The sequence below is a fragment of the Coloeus monedula genome, assembly GCF_965178545.1.
Source record: "Coloeus monedula genome assembly, chromosome: 6".
In the NCBI taxonomy this organism is placed as follows: Eukaryota; Metazoa; Chordata; class Aves; order Passeriformes; family Corvidae; genus Coloeus; species Coloeus monedula.
The window spans coordinates 33,174,713-33,195,116 of NC_138786.1; the positions used below are offsets into that span (position 1 = coordinate 33,174,713).

The window sequence follows — 20,404 nt, forward strand, 5'->3', positions numbered from 1 at the left end:
AGGTGCACGATACACTGAAGTGACCAAGGTGACAAGCAAGATGGAGAGGGAGGGATTTGTTAAATAGAGTAGTCATTGAGATTAATCCCAAAGAAGAAGAAATTGCACTATGTTTAGAATTCTACCCTAACATTTGGGAAACATCGCTTAGAGTAATTGCTTTGCTGCAACTGCTGTGTGTTGTATACTACATAAAAGGTCAACACTGTGGTATCTATGGGACTATGCAATAGAAAAATAGAGTCATAGACCAAACTAGTCACTGCAGCAGTCTGTTGGGAGCTAGTGAATTTTTCAGACAAGCTTAGCAGCCATATGGAAACAGTCTGCAAATCCACTCTTAACTGCTGAGTGATTTCTTCTCAATAATTTTAGCCAGGCTGCAGTAGCTACCTGGGCATGCATCCAGTCCAATGCACTTTCGAATGTATTTCTGGTACAGAACAGGAGTTTTGATCCACATATCCTCATTTGCCTGTTGAAGTGCACCGCAGAGGATTGTTGAGGTAGTCCATTGGGAAAGAAAATAGGAAATAAATTCTGTTAGGAAGGCCATTATGGCTGGAGCTGAGAGTTAGGGCTGTTCAGCCTAGAGAAGAGAAAGCTTTGGGGAGACCTTACAGCAGCCTTCCAGTATCTAAAGTGGGCTGGTCGAGAGCTGGAGAGGGACTAGTCACTAGGATATGCAGTGATAGAACAAGGGAGAATGGCTTTAAACTGAGAAAGTGTAGGTTTAGATTAGATTAGATATTAAGAAGAAATTCTTTACAGTAAGGTTGGTGAGGCACAGGAACAATTTGCCCAGAGAAACTGTGGTTTGCCCTGTCCCTGGAATTGTTCAAGGCCAGGTTGGATGGGGCTCTGAACCACTTGGTCTACTTGTTCCAACCAGCTCCATGGCAGCAGGGTTGGAACTAGATAATCTTTAGGGTCCCATTCAACCCAAACCATTCAATGATTCTATGATAAAAGCTAGCAGCTGGCCAACTGAGTTTCTTGTTCATCATTTCCTACTTGTTGCTCAGTATGTGAATATGTTGTTCTTGTGCTATAGGTGCCCATACATGGTGATTTATGCTTCTCATCTAGTAGCACCTATTGTATTAACCCTGGAATAGCAACCTTTTATCAGTTTATAGTCCCGTACATATTTTGAGTGTAGGAGGATGATAGCGTAGTTTATTATATTACAGGAAAAAAAGTATTTCCACTCAAAATTGCTGCTTTTCTCTCAAAGCAGTCTATGAAGTATAAAGCAAGATGTTAATGTCACTTAGTAGTAGTGAATCAGAAGTCAAGAATACTCCAAGACACCTTTTTTTTTTCACAATACAATAATACTTCTTTTTTCTCTCTTACTGTCAACAGGACATACCTTTATACGTCTTAATACAGTCAAAGATTAGGAGGAAAATGACACTGGCACTTATTTCCTTTCATAGTGTGACAATATTATATTGTTGTTTTTAAGACAGGTAAAGAGATTCTATTTGAAGTTGTTACTCAAAGCAGTTTGATAGAGCTTGTCTGTAATGGCATCCCAAAATACCAGAAACTGCTGGGAACTATTTAAAATTCTTGCTTCTCTGCAATAAAATTACAGCTTTTCTCCCCAAGAAGAATGTTAGCAGAAAGAAAGATACATATTCTAAAACTGTATATGAAATTAAGTCATGCTTGTCTTCCCACTAGTGTTGTACTCCTCTGCTTGAATGTACATATTGGATTATGGTACTTGTGTTGCATTTTATTTGTAAAGCTCTTAAATATCTTAAGGCTGAACAAGTGAAGTAAGAAAATCAAGGATAATTTTTAAGAGCGCTAAATTTCAGTAGCAGCTGTCTGTTGAAATACCATGTGTAAACAACAGCAGAAGAGCAATAACTTACAAGGTTCTTGCTGTTGACCACATTTTTCTTACCTGCAATTATGAAGCTGCTTCTGTCAACTAAAAAATATCTCTGTACAGATAACTATTCCTACAAAGCACAAGAGTCCGTTCCAGATTGTGTGACTATCCACTCTGCATATCAAAGACTGATTCTTCTTTTTGTGACTAAAATGTACAGATATGAAGACTTTTAACTTCAAAGCTTTCTTTTCTGTTCTACTTATCATAACTTCTTTTTCATTTAATTTGTTTTCACTGAGATGTTTTATTATCTCTGCCACACATATGCAGTTCTCACATTAAACAGTGTGGGAGGATATTTATGTCCAGCGTCAAACATGAAAAATATGTCATATTTCCTTGCAGTGATATTGTTTGCTTAAAACTTTTTATGCTTCCCAGCAATGACATTACAGACCAGGCAAAGTTTGTGTTTAGATCCGGAACGCTGTTTTATATGCCAGGAGCAGAATTACTTTAATCTTTCAAACTGTTTGTGACAGACATAACTGTTTTCATCACTCAAAGATTGTCATATTTAAACAGATGAAAGAGTGATTTACGTAAATTGGCATGAGTCTACAAAGCAGAGAACCTTATTGCTGTGGTACTCTGAGATTGTATAGTTAGACAATACCCTCAGTCCATAAGACACCAAATAAGTTGTCCTGGAATGTGATTGCATCCATATGCCTCCTAAGTAATGCAATATTGACAATGAGCTGATTCAAAGAACAAGAATTTGCTCTGACATTATTATTTTCTCCTGCACTACCAGAAGAATTATCAACATCAAGGTCCTGAAAATTGGTGTTAATTACAGCTATGACTTTTCAGGAAACTTTCAATTTATTATTTTTGAAACAGATATACATCAAATTGCTGTAACCAGTTTTACTATATCATGACTTACTATAGAAATTGGAAGGTTACACTCTATTATAATGTGCAATATGAATGTAATTTAGAAGAACTGGTAATTGAAAATGCAATGTCATCTCCTCTTAGAAGACAAGGAGGGAATCTCTTACAGAAAACAGTTCCTTCCAACTTCCTTTCAATTTGATTGTATTATACTGAATTACCATGGCTGTTACAAAGTCACTGCCATATCATGATAGAGAAGGATTTCCTATTAATAGCAACTAAGTGACATAATGAATGTTAGTGTTAATACTCGTGATTTAATACAAAAATACGATGTATATGATAATTATAAAATCTATTCGTAGAATTACTGATGCCTTTCTATAACCACAATCAGCTATCTGGAGTTCAACATCTTCTTTAAATTCTCATTGTAACCTCTATTTTCTGTTCAATTCCACTGGATTTCTTCCATCTTCTATATCATAGACTTAGAGGTAAACAAAACTGTAGGTTATGGATGTTGGCTTTTCACAGGGATCCTATTAGACTTTTCTTTTAGTCCACCTGCTTTTTTTCACTGTATTCTTAGGAATTTCCTGCATGGTTTCCTATGTGTCTTCTTTTCTTTTTGTGTCTTCATGTGCTGATATTCAAAGTCAGTGAACTAATAGAATTTAAATCTGTGTCAAAGCTTTGTTGCAGGAAATAAAGATGCTCACTGATTCATTACTTTAGATTATATGACCTATGAGCAGTTGTTTACATACATCGAAGAGATGACTGCAAGGAAAGATCACAGTCAAGAATTGGAAAGGACTGGATAGAAGAGATTCACGCACTTAAATAATGAAAGGCCCAAACACACCTGGTCTCAAGAGACCCCAGTACCTAACCTCACACTGGTCACTCTAACTTTATGTGTGTCCCCTGTGCTCTGTAGTTTCACACCATTAAGCCTGGAGATACCCTTCAGTGCACCATATAATATAAACTGATTATGACAATAACAGCTTAATCTGGTATGCAGTTAAATGGAATTTCTCTGTAGACTTTTGTAGCTTTGGTATGCTAATACTACTTCTCAATTTTTATTTTTTTTTTGAGTTTCATTCCAGATTTTAAAAATACTGCTAATAATTTTATTATATTTCTGAAAAATTTTTAAAGTAAGTTGCCATTTTAAATATTTGATGTAAAGAATATTCTGTGGTTATAGATGCAGATGAACCAAATTCCAAAGCAAGCACATGAATATCTTGTTTTGTTGCTTTTGAGCACGATTGATGAAAATACTAGATGCTAAAAATTTCATCAAGAAATTGAAACTCTCTGGATTAGACTCTCTTATGGTCTAATCTCTCATTTCCATTTTAAGCAATAAGAACAGGTAAAACCTGCAGTCTTGTTGAACAGGATGTAGCAGGACCATTGTTTTCAGAACAGAAATAACAATCACAATGTTCATAGGACAGTTAGAAATTTCAAGCTAGTTAAAGGACAAAGCGCCAGGTTGCTACTAAGCTCTCAAAATTGAGGAGTGACAGAGTAAAACCATATGGATAATACAGTGTTGTGAGATTATAGCTGTGATTAAAGACAGATTTCTCCTAAATGTAAAAAAAAAAAAAAGAAAGTCTGATTTCAGGTCATCATTCAACCTTTCCTGCAATTTCTCTGATATCTTTGTGTCTACATACTTCAGATGCCAGGGCAAAATATTTAAAAATTTACCTTTGTCCTGTAAAGAGCCTTTATCATGCTGCTTTTGAACACCTTGACTAAGGTGGGGAAATCAGAAGTTTTATTTCTCTTAAGAGATGTCTGAAATTTATTGGAACAGTACTTCTTTCATGGCGTGTAAATCAATTCAAACCTTTTAGCATCAGAATTCTTCAGCTATCTAAACGTTGTCCCAAGTCAACCATTTTGAGAGTGTGAAAAAATATTTTTAAAGGACTTCAGCTTCTGAACAGCGTATTTTAGAATATAACTGTTTGTACAAAGCATATATATGAAGTCTTTCATCTTGGGAATGTCTCACAGTCTGAAAGTTCCCTCCACAAAGTGTTGCCCTCTCTGGAACAGAAAGTGGTTTTATAGAGGTTTCTGGTGCCCTAGGACAGGCAGGGATACCTCACTAGACACAACAGTGTATCTTCTGTGGCCAAGCAGAAATCTTCAAACATTAAAGAATATAATGCTTGAAGGAAAAACTGCTCTGTAAAATGTGTTTGGTTTTATTATCTATAGAGTTATCAGTACAGTTTATCAGTAAATGTTTACAGTGTGTTTCCTTCACTTCAATTTTACACAAAAGACTTGACCCACCATTGACTTGAAGTGGAACTGGATAGGGCATATGTTAAAGATTATTAAGCTTTACACATCAGGAATTCTTTCCTTACATGTAATTGGGCAGTTCCTAGGACAGAGAATCCCCAGGTTTAGTTAGGAGAGCTGATTCTATGATGTCTATTTGAAATAATGGTAGGGGAACTTTGGCTGTTCTTCCTTTTAAATTCCAGTAATTTTTCATTGTAATGTAATTTGATATTGGTTTGGTTTTATTGTGAATGAAGTAAATTTTCTCAGGATTTAAAATTTCTTTCCAAATTTAAAAAATATTGCCAGTAATTTTATGGTATTTCAGAAATTTTTTTAAAGTAAGTCGCCTTTTAAATACTTGATGTAAAGAATATTCTGTGGTTATAGATGCAGATGAATGAAATTCCAAAGTATATTATTGCTTTTACCTGCATATGATTTTTAAACTTTTTTTTTAAGTTTTTTGAGTCAAGGCTTTCTTGTTCTAATAGAGAAAAAAACTAAGGGGAATTAAGCTCATTATGACTTTTATTACAGCAGAATGAATTTAGATGCAGATTATTTGTGTTATTATATTGTGAAATTTTTTCTGTGGGGTTTAATAGACAATGTCAAATCAAAGTGGTAGTCAAATAAAACTTAGACTATGAGTACAATTATATTTAACTCTTCTGTTAATAGGAAGGTTGGGATTGTCTTTTGCACAAGATCTACTGTTATTACTGAGTAAAAGCCATTTCCAAGAGATAGGAGGTATCTCACAAACACGAAGGTAATAATAAAGACCTAGAGGTACCGTGAAGCAGAAAGTCTGCAGCGATGTGCTGAGCTGGTGCACTCACATTCCTTGGTCTTGTTATCTAATACTTGTATCCTCTTCTTTTATACGGGGATAAATGTAAACATTTTAAAACATTTTCATACATTGCGGGGAAAAAAATTCCAGATGCTCTCTGCATAGAGTCCAACAGAAAATAAGCAAGCTGTAAAACACCAAAACAGATCTGGTAGATGCAGTAATAACTCTTGTTATTTTCCCAGTCTTAAATTAAGCTAACATGAGATTTTTTTTTTTTTTTTGGATACACTCTCATTTCTCTCATCATGGTTGTATCTGAGTACTTTCAAGGAATTAACTAAATGACCTGACTAATGTGTCACATATGCTTTACTTTTCCCAAGATCCTTCCCCCATAAGGATAATAGTAGGTTTGTAGGTTTTTATTTAGAAATTGAGAGATCCTTTTTTCAAATATATTCTTCTATGTCTTTATCACAAAGACAAGCTCAGAAAAATATCTATGCCTTGTATTTGAATGCAGTTTGATGTTTCTTGTAGAAAAATCATTAAAAAGAATCCTAACAAAATACTTTTTAATGTTAGTATCCTGTATTTTATTTGTGGTAAGAAGGAGAAATATTCCAAGTTTGCCTCCTTTTTACATTTTATTTCAAATTACAGGTTTTTCAAGCTAGTAGCTAGATAAATTTTCCTACGTAAATTGAAGTTCTAGAAAATCTTTGAGTTAAAAACAAGAATTAATGCTTTTGAAGTATGAAATAATTTGACAAATATTTGTGATTTTGTAGAGGAAATTACAACATTTTTGTTTGAGAAAGTATTGAGCCCATAAGTATTTTTAACTATTTGTCATAACTATTTTTTAGAATGTATGTAGTCCAACAGAAGTGATTTTCCTATTGTTGTTTTCTTTAATTAGAAGTTAATAAGACACACATGCCTTTTCATAATAGCGTATGTGATTTTTGAGCAATATATTTTCTTTTTTTTGTATTTGTTTCTTGTTTAATTCTGCCTCTTTAAACTTCGTGTTTCTCAAGCTGAATCTTAGGGTTTTATACTAAATATGAATCCTCATAAACAGTACTGCTGTTGGTTAAAAATTTAGAATTTTGCTGAAAGATTTTTACTTTCTTGTTTAATGCATACAATTTTTTTTCTTAAAAAAATATCCTACTAGGTGTTCTTCAAATTCAGTTTTGATTCAGGTGTTAAGAAGACTACACTGAACTTCAGAGGCCAAACTATATCATTTGGTGATATTAATAGACAAATGTGTAGGAGTTTGCTGTGTATCTTCTTATAATTGATCTATAGTTTCATAAGACATTTTCAAATAAAGGGGTGTTTATTTGACACATTTCACATTACTAAAATGCAGTTACAGATACTAAAAAAATTGGCAAAATCTACCTTAATATTACTTTTAAATGTGAATATCAAATATCAATACATAGATTTAATTTGATTTTCATTTTTATTTTATTTACCCGTAAATATGGGTAGCTGTGTATTTGAAAATCCATACTGTCTATATGGCTGAACAAAAAAGGGAAGGTGACTGTCATGCTTCCAAGAAACACATTTTTAGAAGGTCAGAATGATTAAATTCATTCTCAATAATGTAGTTTTTCTGTTCATGCTTTTTATTGACAGTCTTTGTTTCTTAAAGAAACTTCATTGCCATTTTTCTGTTTAAAGAGAAACATAGCAAAGAAACAGATGTGTCCCATATAAAATATGCAATAAATCTTGTCTCACAAATTCTTTGCTCTGAACTTTCTGACAGAAACTGTCAAATATCCACTTTAATTCCAGTATAAAATGTTCACTTTGTGTCATGGCGCCAACCACCATATGCTGGAATAAAGTCAGTAACCAGCAATAAAAAAGGCAACATACGCACCTTTGAAACAGTACAAGCAATCAACAGCGAGAAAGGTCTATATAAATCTATGGAGAATTAATCTCAGCTTTGCCACTATCCTGCTGTGCATTTACAATGAGACTTTGCTCCCGACCACCAGAAGTGGCTAACTTTGCAGGAGGAGTGTATCCTAATGAGGGGAAAATGTAGGGAAAACAAAGCAGCAGCTTTTAACCCCCCACCCCCAACGTTTGGATCACCTAGAAGAGCATGTCCTAGTGTGTTCAAACACGTGGGGCCACTACACATCATGGATTTCTGTACTTAGCTGATCATGTGAAACCAATCTTGACTGAGCTCAATCAGCAAAAATAACTTGAGCTTCATAAATCATTGTTATCATTCCACAGGAGGAGGCATTGCTATGGATTTTCTCTCCTCAAACTTTTCAGGCCACAAATTTCGCAAAGCTTTTCTTAAATTAGTTTCATTATATTTGTGTAATTATTCATTGTTTACGCACCAGATTAGCAGTTGGTTCACCATCAAGTTTATTTTTTCTTTAATTTAAATATTCTTTTTTTTTTTTTGAGATGATCTCCTGCTTCTTATTGACTTTCAGTGATCATTCAACTATTTAAAAACATTGTCCTTGGTATAATAATGGGCCAGTCTTTAAAAATTTTACTTCTGCTTACAAAAAGAGATTGTAGTTACAGATAATCTGGATAGTTAGTTTTCCCAGACACAGAACAGATTGGGTTTAACCTTGATCTGTTTGAAAGGATTAGAACTAATTTTTCAGTTCTGTAAACTCTTTTAGATACATTTAGTCAGAGATTAATCTTGGAATTAAAACACAACATTATAAGAGTTTATTAGAAAGAAAATAGAATTTGAATATGCATCTTTCTAATGTTTAAATACTAACATGCTTTAAAAAATACTTATTATCTGGAAACCCGAGTGTGGGAGAATGAGGGATTAATGTCTTCGTTACATTTTAACAGAATGGAGTTGCAAATAATTTAATTGAATAAATAAAATTGGAAAATGTAATCCTAATTTTTGTTTTGTAATTAATACCTCTAGAATACAGGAAATAAGACTAGTGTTAGTCCTAGTTTTAATTAAAAAATTACCCTTCTGTATGGAAGCTAATTTTCTTTTAGTTTAAAAATCTTCTTTCGCAAAATGCAATAGAAGCATCATACTAAGAAACATACGTTTTAAGAAATAGAGGAGTTTATGAAAACAAATACAACTTTTTTTTCTTCATAGTTAGTTTTAATGTTCTGGTAAAATGACCTTCAACACTTTGTTCTGGCACATTTATAGACAGCATTATCACTTTTAAAAGAAAACATAATTTCCTAGGTTTTTTATTGCCTATGATAATAAACACTTTCTTGAATGTGTTGCTTGAGCCTGTTCTGCTGGTGTTGTGTGTCTCTGTGTGTGCAAGTGTCAGTAATTTGTTAGGTTTTTGTAACATTAAAAATACTGAATCTAATGTTTAACAATTTCTATATGGTAAACATTAATTATTTCTCGATGCATACCTAAGATACAGGTTGATAACTTATATTCCTGATAACTTGTGGGATACTTGTTTGTTAAGCAGCTTTCCAAGATGGAACAGAGACTCTTTGTACTGTATGAACATTTGTACATTTTCATCATTGGGTGTGGGTTTCTTAGTTAAAAACAACTTCTGTACCACTGCAGAGGAAAGTAAACTTGTGAGAACTGTTTCAGGGAAGGGTGATTAAGACCTCATGGCAGCAAGTGTTCTGAAGATTATTTTGAAAGGGTTTAAGATATCTATACCAGTAAAAATGTCTAAAAAAATGGCATAGCCAAATTCCATGTTAAAAATGTGATATTTTTTAATTTAAAGAAGAGATAAAAGAAACAAGGCTTATGTGATCACACTGCCTATTGATTATTGCCCTGCCAATAATTTTTAGTGCATTGTCCAATTTTGACCAAATTTGACAGGGTTAGAGATCCTGAGATATTAAGCTCTTAAAATCTCAATAAAAATATGTGGCTAAATAGACAAAACTGACCCTATTAGCCTTCCAGGGAGAGAAGGGCTGTATCATGAACTCACTCCTTAATTAAACATTAATGAATCCATCTGGGAACTAACTAAAGTACAGACCCACAGTAGACCCAAGTTTCATTGATTCCATTTTCCCAGACCTTCTTGTTTAACTGACAGCATAGAAGAAAAATCTCTTCATGGGCATAGGATTGTTTCATTTGGGGATTTTTTGCATTGTAATATGCTGTAATAGGAAACTATATTAGTCATACAATCAAATACTTGCACAGAATTTTCAGGCTGTCTGTTGAATTCCCTGAGTTCTTAAAGCCTGCCAATTAGAAGTTACTAACTAACTAAAGACAGTTTATCAAGTAATACATATTAGAAAATTATTTGCTAGGAACCTATGTATAGAACATGCAATTTTTTTCATTAGTTCTGAAATAAAAAATTTTTATTAGACAAAAAAGCTCCAGTATGAGAATGGTAGACAGTAGCTGTGTGAAATTATCTGCACTCATACTTTTTTTCAAATTTGAGATTTAATACTGTACAACAAGAAAAACAAAACAGAAAATTTTTTACACTGGATGTATTCTCTTATGTGTGCTATGTTTATATATGAAATCAACTAAGTAATAAGATTTCTTTTGTTTAGAACTAAATTAAAAGTAATACTTTTTCTCAAAATACAAGGTTATATTAGAAGTAACTCAATATAATAATGTAGAAGTAGGAGAAAATTCAGGTTTTATGTGTAGGTCTAGACGGATAGATGTTTCCTGAGAATATCTCTTCCTAGATCAGGATACATAACTCCTCTAGAATTTTTGAAACATAATAATTTTACCAAAATTTTAAGATTATTCAGAAAACTTACTCAATAATTAGAACTAAAAGTATAAATATCTGAAATGGCAAAATTCATTTTTACTGTGAGTACCTAATTTCTGAGAACTTTTATACTCTGTGCTGCCATATTCTTTATTATATAATATGTTTGCAAAAAGTAAAACAGTTCTAAAATTAGATTCAGTCTGTATGAAATTAAAAACTTCATCCTAGGTAGCATATGACACTAAATTAGAAGTTGCATTTAAATGTCTTTAACAATTCCAAGCCCCCAATTTTCTTACTGACCACCAGACTCACTCTTACTAGTCAAACAATGTTTTTAAAAAGCTATATATTCCAGTTTGATAATGAAAAAAAAAAACGGAAAGACAATCCAGTTTCTGATTTTACATTCTTTTGCATTCATATGTGGGTTTTTGTGAATACTTGTTTATTTGCACTTGACATTTTGTTAATTTGTTTAAAAGATGCTATTAATTTTATTTCCATTCGTTTAAAATTCACATTTCAAGACAGCAGATTCTGGCAGTGTCAGGTATTGAAATTGAAATTCACATGTTATATAATATACATTAATTTATAACATTTGTAATGTATTCTATTCATGGCCTTTTATGTAGAGCCCAGTCTTTTTCTAGACAGTGAGATTGTGCTAAGAATAAAAAGATTAAATGGGTGTTGATGATACTTTTGAACACTTTTATGAATTGTTAGCTCCATGCTGTTGGCTTTGCAATCATCAGCTAAAACAGTAAAGTTTCATACTGTATTGTAAACTACAGATTGTTTAACATGCTGAATCAAGTTGTTGGACACCTTGATAATAATAAAAAATTAACTATACCCTTGATTATGTATATAAACAGACCAAAGTATCCAATTTGTCTAAATCTTAGGATTCATCTGTGTGGCTGTACGATTAGTCTGTATGGCTGTGTGCTGTTGTACTGGGTCCAGCTGGTGTGGAGTTAATATTCTTCATAGCAGCTGGTGTGGGGATGTGTTTTGGATTTGTGGCTAAAATAGTGTTGATAGCACAGGAGTGTTTTGGCTGTTGTTGGGCAGCACTTGCACATTGTCAAGGCTTTCTCTTTGTCTCACGCTGTCCCCTCAGTGATAGGCCAGGGTGGGCAAGAATTGGAAGGGGTCACAACCTGGATAGCTGACTCAAACTCAGCATTCCATGCATGTAATGTCATGGTCAGCAATGAAAAAGGAGGGGATAGGATTTTGGGGGAGGTAGTATTGCTCCAAAAATGGCTAGGCATCACTCTCTCTGCTTGTGGGAGGTGGTGAGAGATTGCCCTTGCATCACTTGGTTTTTTCCTTCCCCTTTCCTTCATGTATTGAAATGGCGTTTATCTTGACCTGTGAGTTTTTCTCACTTTTGCTCTTCCTATTCTCTATCCAATTGAGGGGGAGGGGGGCGAAGTGTGTGAGTGGTTGTGTGGTGCATAGCTACTGGCCACAGTCAACCCATGATGATTCTAAAATAGCAACCCTTGGGAAAGGGTTTAGATTGCTCATGATAGTTCTTTGCAGCTTAAAGAAATGCCACGTGCTAGCCTATGAGAATTTGTTTTCCATGCTAGTGCTTGTAGGCCAGTATATCTGAGTCAAGGATTTCTGAAAATTAAATCTGTTCAAAAACTTTTCACTGTTAACAGATCTATTGAAATCAAAGCCAAAGAAGGCTTATTTTATCCCACTCTAATCCTGCTGGTCGTTATACTGCTATAGTTTAGTGTGCTAGTAGTTTGAACATGTCAAGAATTTTGTTCAGAAACAGAAAAACTGTGTAACTGTAGAGCTTTTGATGATCCTCTATGGTAATTTTGCCCACCTAGGACACCTGTGAGCTTTTTCTTCCACTCTCCGAAGTCCCTGATTAAACAGGGTTGTTAAAAAATTTCTCTTGGATGACAGTTGTACTTGAGGGTGGAAATAGTACATTTCTAGCCTGGGAGCCTTCTGGGCTGAACTTCTGACACCCAAGTATATCAGCAATGATAATACCTAAGAGGTTTGGATCTCTGTTTTCAAATAGTGGTGAGTCTTGGTGTTTTACAAAGACCGAGAAAATAAGGTCAATTGTCGCTTGTTCTCCTAACTTGATAATGTCATAGAATATGACTTTTCTCACTTTGAGAAAAGAGAACCCCGCTGAACCTCTCTGGGGATATACTTTTCTTCCTCAGCCATTAAATCATGGATTAGTATGTTTCTAGGATGGGGTTCATGTTTTGACTACATTTCAGCATGCCAGCCTAAGAGGTTTTAGTTTTGACTAATGAGGAAGATGGGTTCCTGTGAGACTGGAAATGTCATAATAACTTTTTGTCACTGTTTTAACAGTCTCTGTCCAGGCTTTATAAAGTTCCAAGAGGAATGTCAGTAGGGATTTTGTTTTGGTTGGTTGGTTTTGTTGTTTGCTTTGAAGGTTGAGTTTTGGTTGGGGTTTTTTTTGGGTCTACATCTTATCATAGATTCTGTCTTAAACGTATCTGTGATTGATTGGAAGACATGAGTCAGAAAAGACATATTTTCTTCCTCAAGGCAAAAAAAAAAAATCAAATGCCTTGGTTTAGGGTGACGTTTTTCTTATGCAGAAGACAATATAATTTACAAAGCAGTCTCTTAAAAGTTCTTAAATCATATATTTTTGTATCATACAAACTCAGCCTTGGAATATAAAATTAAGAGTTCTGATGTCTCCATCCTAACTGCTAGTTGTTAAAATTTTCTTGTAATTTTGAAGATTGTCACTGCTCCAAAATGGTTAGAAAATTTGTAAAATCTTTATGCACCAGATCTTTCAATTCTGAAAGTAGTAAGATTGTAATGTGTCCAACTAAATCAGTACGCCTATGTGAATTATCCTTCTTACACGCGTTCATATATTTAAGGTCAGAGAGAAATACCAGAAAATTTATCCAGTCAGACGCAATGAGTGTTAAAATTTTCACTAGAGGAGCAGGAGTAACTGTGAGATTTTTGTGTAGTCCTGGCTACCCATTTTTCTTTCTTTGTCTTTCCCTCTTAGTGCATCATCATTCTCTGCTTACCTCTGTTAGTTACTGACCACCTCCGATTTTCAGTCTGTGCTGCTATCCAGTATTTTCTTTCCTTTGTTCTTTAGAGATCTATTTCATAGTAGCCTGATGCATGAGGAGGTATTGGTTCTGTTGTAACTGGAAGCTGCTGTGCATACATTAGACCTGTTAAAAAGAAATATTTTCTGTTAATTTCTCATTTTCCATATAGTGTTTCATGTACTCTTCCATCCTCAGCAAGTAGAATATGTGGAAAAAATAAATTGGGGAATTTTTTACCATTTCCCTCTAGTACTACTTCACTTTTTAAACTGTTAGAGGATCATGAATCTTCATGCTGACTTCTGCACTTCAGTAAAAGGAAGTCATCACAAATACCTGATTCATAAGGCAAATTCACAAGATCATAGTCCATTTATTCTCTTTAAGCTAGATACAGATAGCAAGATGAGTAAGACTAGTGGCTGTTCTTCAGAGCCTTTAGCTGTATTACAAATGACTTGCAGCAGATTAGAACTGCATATTTTGTAAACACCAGTTTTCCTTCCAAAGCTCTTGTCTGTAGAAAGACACAGAAATTCTTAATTTTCCTGGATTTCATATCTGTGTTCAAAGATGTTATATTGACTAAGGTTGTCTACTTCTTATCTGATCATAATATCAGGATCTGATACTTTATTCAGGATATGGACTAATCCAAACAATAGAGCATATTAAGAACTTGCATTTAGAAGTGAGACCAGATAGCAAACTTTGCATGGGACAATTCCCTGTAATTGTCAAGGCCAGACAGAAGGGTGTCTCCATACAAAATGCAGCTTATGGGAAGAAATTTTGAAGGGCCTCAATGTAATCCGTGTACATGTAATGTAGAACATCTACAGTTACATCCTGAGAAGTTGGTGCAGAATGATTGGGTCAGCAGATCAAAGCATCTGAGGCTCAAGCCAGTGTGTTTACAGTAGAGATTTAAACTTTGAGTTAGATTTAATCTGAGGTGAACATCTCCACCTCATGTGTTCAAAGCTGTCTGAAGGCTCAAATGTTACTTTGGTCCTTTTGTCCCTTTTAAGTATTGGAATGCATTTGCTGTGGAGCTTCCTGTTTAGTTTCCTCCTAATGGAAATCAGTTTACAAGTACCAAAACTTACCTGCAAACTAAATCAATGCTTAATAAAAGGGGACAGTGAGGAAATCTGCTTCATAAGCCTACTAATCAAAAAGCTCATGCCAATAGACACCGTATTTCAACTGCAATCAGGTTTTCTCTGATACAAGAGAGTGATACCAGGTGTCCATTTCAAAACAAGCAAAATGTGCTGCACATAGTTGGGCACTTGCCACAGCAGGTTGTAGAAGTTAAAAACCTTATAAAAGCTTGAGCAAAGAATGAGCAAGTTCCTGAGAGAATCCATTGAGAATTACGTTACAATGGCGTTCAAGGCAGGAAACATCCTGTATGAACTACAGAATCCCAGAGGCAGAGAGAACACTCGGGGGAAGTGTGTTTGTCCTCATCCATAACTGGAACTGAGCACCTACTTCAGTGCCTGCCAGGGGCAGGATATTCAGCTGGATGAGTCCTTGTGCTAGTCTGATATGGCTGTTAATATATTCTTAACTTGGTGAAACTGAAATCAAACACAGGGTCTAAGGGTGAAAGGATTACATGATTCCACTTCTGCAAAAAGCAAATCCTATGCAAGCAAATGTGGCATTGCTAGAGAAATAAAAGGAAATAAGTTCTTTTGTTTATGTAATTCATTTGAATTGCCTTCAGTAATTCCACAAATTTAAGACAGGGATTGATACCTTGACTGTGGGGCTTTGAAGACTCTGCTGAGGAAAATACATTGTTTCATGGGAACCTATACTGACAACATTGTGTTGGTCATTGTGGGTTGTGGAGGAGGAGAAAAAGAGCAGGATATTACAAATTTTGAGTGGAAAATCAGCTAGAAATTTTATGGAAGATAAGAGAATTGCTATGGTTTCTTGCCTTACACATTACAGAATTTGTTATATAGAGTTGTTAATTTAATTTCTTAACAAGTCTCACCATCTAAATTTCAAATAAATACTTTTAAACAATTCCTGGGTGGATGTGTTTACAGTTAAAAATACGGAAAATACTGTTTGCCATGTAATACAGGTATTTTCTTCCTCCCTCTTTTCCCTTTCATTGGTACACAAATACACACACTGTTATATTAATGTAAACTTTGTGTGTTTCTTCCTAAAAGTTACACCTTTTTTCTTTATTTTGTATAAAAAATTAAAACTTCTTTCCACTATCTTTCCTTATCCTGTTCTTGCAAGATCAAAAAGCAGTAAATCAGGTTTTGCCACCTAGCTATAAATGTATAAACATGTTGTCCTTGTTAGTTATTGTGTTTCATGTGCAGGGGCCTGAACATATTGTTTATGTTGTAGCTGGGAATGTGACTATGTTGGGAAATTTGCTTTATTTAATTTTCCATCTCCTTGGAAACCAGAAATAAATTATTAATGTAATAATGAATTGAACAATTTTATAAACAGTTCCGCTTATGTAGTTAATTTTATATCATTATGAATCATTAGAATTCCAACCTATGTTTTCTACTTTTAATGGTATAAAATGAAAATAATTAATCAAGTATATTGGATTAACTTTAGGCAAATTTTTGGGGCCTTGAGATGAATGCAATAAATCAGAGCTGCCCTGTATATTTCACTTGCAGCTGTCTTGCCACCAAGATATGAGGTGGAGAACCTAATGGTATAGAACTGATTGCTTTCCTTGCAGAGGGCACACAACATTGTTTCTGGCTATTGCCATATTGAAATAATAGGAATAAATATCTCCAACACACTTACCTACCCAATGTAGGGAAACATACGAGTTGAAATTAAATTGTTTTGTTAGCAGCAAATGTGCTGAAGCAATCAATTTTTATTTTTGTTTTAAACTATCATAGTACAAACATCTTTGTCAGTAGTCTTATAATGAAATTGAGTCATTCAGGACAAATTACGCAATGGCCTTGTCTGTGAACTCAAGTTTGTGACTGTATTTCAACCAGGCACTCCTGTAGACTGAGAGGCAAAAAGATGAAGTTCTGTATCTTTGTATAAAAAAGTGTCTCAATTCTGTTTATATTAACGTTACCACTTACAGGAATATTTTCATGTGGAGTAGGAATAACTTTTCCACAATAGTATTATTTTATATATGTGTTATTCTGCTGGAGGTGAAGTTGCACCTCTGTATTAAGAAGGCTTGATCAACAAAAAGTAGTGGTTTGACTTGGAGTATCCAGGTCAGGAAACATTTTCAGTAGTAGAGAATGCCTATCTTTTGAAAATGAAATCCTTTAAAGCAGTTCATGTGAGCATTCTGTAACAGAAGGGCTCAGATTAACTAACTGTATTTCAAACTCTTGGCTGATTTTTTTAAAAAAAATCATGTACATGCCATACGTTTAAAATTTAGTACATGTGTTTTCACTTTCCAGCTTCCAGAACAAAATGTGATAGCTCTGTGGAAGAGTTTGTGTTAACTATGTTTGGTACCTGTTCAATTCCAGTTGAACTTGCAATTATTTATGCTGCAGAAGCAGGTTTAAATTTGTAAGTTCTGGTCTACAACAATAAAGAAACAAACACAACTTAATTATTTTCTTTTTAAAAAATCTGAAAGTGAAGTTTAATTATTTACGTTTTGTTCGATAATGCCTAACATTATATATTATAATATGGATTTTAAATTACTTTTCAAATCCAATATTGGTACAGTAGAAACATTCATTATATACAAGAAATAAATAAAAATTGAAAATTAGCAAGTGTTTACCATTTTTATTATACTTAGTATACGAACTATGCAGTTTTGAAAATAAGAGCTTGTTTCATCTGTGGGATCTCTGAAACAGTAAGATGGTAATTTATACCTTTAAAATGTTTTTCATTGGCAGCTAAAGAAGAACGGAAAAAAGAAGAGAACAGTTTGGAAAATGCTCAAAAATGGTAAGGTTTTTGTTAGTGTTTTCTAACAGTTTGTTTTGGTCAAAGATATCATTGAACTTAGGAATTATATTAAATGGCAAAGGGATCCGTATTTCAAAGAAGTAATATGTTTTCTGAAAATCTCTTATGTAATCTTCCAGGAAAAACTTCGTTTGAGTTTTTATCCAACAGTGTACTGTTAGAGGTTTTCATTACTATCAGCATTGAACTGAATGGGGGTTTCACACAGTATATAAATAACTGATTAACTACTTTGTGACGTAAAAATGTATTTCATCATCACTGAACATTTTCAGCACTTAGTATATAGCATTCAATTGCCTAAGAAACCATTGAAATCCTAATGTTTTTATTGCCTGAATATCTGTGCCTCACTTAGGCCAAAGGAGTCAAAGTATGGAAAGTGATTAATTGATTTATAGATGGGCAGCAAAAATTCAGTAAGTTAATATAGCTAATACTTTGTGTTTACGAAATTAGAGTTTTGTGAGAGTGAAGCATCCATCTTAGCTATGGACCTGCTATAAATAAAATGGGGTAAACTAATTTTTAACTTGGTATCAATATTTTTTCTTCGTGGTCACTAAAGGCAGATCTGTGGTAATCTGGATTTTAGCTGTACTTTTCTCAGCCCGTGGTCACTCCACCTGAGACACCTACGTTAGTTTTCATAGGCAGTCAGGAAAAGGGAGATAGCCACTTCCCAAATGCAGTTCAGGTCTTAGGTGAACTGTTCCCATTTGCTTGCAGAAGATGCTTAAATTGGATGAACAACTGGCTGATGTCAGCTGGGGCTTTACCTCCTCATTTCAAGAGTGTCTGACTGGTTCTACATAGCTACAAGCCTAAGTTTCTTTGCACAGGGCTCCTTCATACTCTACTTGCTTTGTAGCCTTTCTAGAGTAGAATAGACTCCTCAGGGTATGGATCTGCACCTAATTTGCAGTTGACTTAGGGAATTAGTTGTCCAACACAGAGTTTGGGTTTTTTAATTGCTAACTAAACATTCAGTATTTTAAATTACTACTTTGGAAAGGCAGAAAGTAGCCCAGGAAGCCAGATTAAGGTGGGTGAAAGCAAAGGAATAGTCCTGGGGGACAGGCTGACATAGAAAGGAAGAGAGGATGAGAAGTGTCAGAATGAAGGCAGTCTAGAGAGACTGTGCAGGATTTCAGGATCCCACCTCTGCACACTCCTACTGGGATGGTGAATGGTTCTGTTAGGAAGAAGAGAGCACGATGTTTCTGGGGCTTCTGTTACATAAAGCAAACCTGAGAAGAGTTTCTGTTCTTGCTGCTCTTGGCTCAGCTGTCCCAGTCAGGGTGCTATAAACAGCTGAGGAGTGTTTGACCCAAGTGAATGTAATGCAAATTACATTGCCCAGTAGACAATAAATGGTTTTAACCATGTAATTATGACTAAGGTATTTTAGTATTTTTAGAGTTTGAAAACCAAAATGTTTTACACAGATACTTAAAGCCGTATTAGATTTATTTATTTACTTACTTATTTACTTATTTATTTAATTTTCTCCTCATACTGTCACCACAGAACCCTTTAACTCTGAATATTATGGCCTTTACACACATATTTCATTGTGAGTCTTTAAATATGGATCATCATTATCTTGGAATATAGTTAAATGTTTCATGCAAAACCTATGTAAGAAATGTAAAAGGTTAAAGGTTATCACATATGAGGATGAAAAAAACTATTGTATTAATTGCTCACCTTGAACAATATGAGATGTTCTTCAGCATGGTCTAGAATCCATTTATATCTTTAAAGCATCAAAGAGAAAAACCCGGAGTATATTGGCTCATGTGGCTAAAATCCAGGCTTCTTTTTGAAGCATCCAGAGTATATATTCCTTTATTTTGGAGGGGTAACTTTTTTATTTTTTGATGGGTACTTTCTATTCTTCAAGCCTAGCTAAAGAGCTTTAATTTCAAACTATGTCAAAAAACCTTGAGCCTAACCTTGGTAGTTCCATATGAAATCATGCAATGTGGACTATGCAAATATAAATTAAGAAAGATGACAAAGCTGCATCCGTGGCTCACATTAACGTCTGTTGAATAGTTTGAGACTCCTTACAGGTCTTTAAAATTACTTATTTTCAAGATTTACACCTGCTGTGTTTAGATTTAGAACTTAACTTGCAAATCTAAAGAAGAATATAACTTCCTCTTGATTCAATAAAATGATTATTTCAAGAAAAATTACTTACTTTTAAATATGTTTTTACCTTCTCTTTTAAATTATAGCATTCTTTTTAATAAATATCACCAAATGTTTCAGCATTGTTGCATCTACTTTGCAGGGAAAAGTGATTCAACTTCAACAAAAGCGAACGTACTTTTATTTATATAAGTACCTAGTCATGTGGATTGTTTCATTTTATCTATACAAAATAATGTCATAAAGGTTAAAAATGCACATTGAGTTAAAATGCTCTTGGAAGTATTATCTGTGATATAATAATACTTTGAAAATATCCAGCTGTTTAGCAATTCAGTAAAAGCCCCATTATAAATTTTTTTTCAAGCATTTAAATTTTGGCAGTGTATTTTTGTAAAATTAATTATTTGTTTATTGACACATATGGAAGAAGATTCTTTTCAGTAAAACCTTTGCAAACTGACTATTGGCCCTGTCTGTGGCTTGGTTGTTGCTACTC

At 34.1% G+C, this 20,404-nt stretch overlaps 1 protein-coding gene across 1 annotated transcript in view; it reads left to right on the forward strand.

The window, feature by feature from the left end:
* Positions 1 to 20,404, forward strand: part of FMN1 (formin 1) — a gene marked incomplete at both ends in the record, with an annotated part of 129,894 nt that overhangs the window by 98,613 nt on the left and 10,877 nt on the right. The window contains one exon of the mRNA XM_082283246.1: positions 17,673 to 17,724. Within this exon, the coding sequence (XP_082139372.1) occupies positions 17,673 to 17,724 (52 nt within the window). The remainder of the gene's footprint in view (positions 1 to 17,672; positions 17,725 to 20,404) is intronic.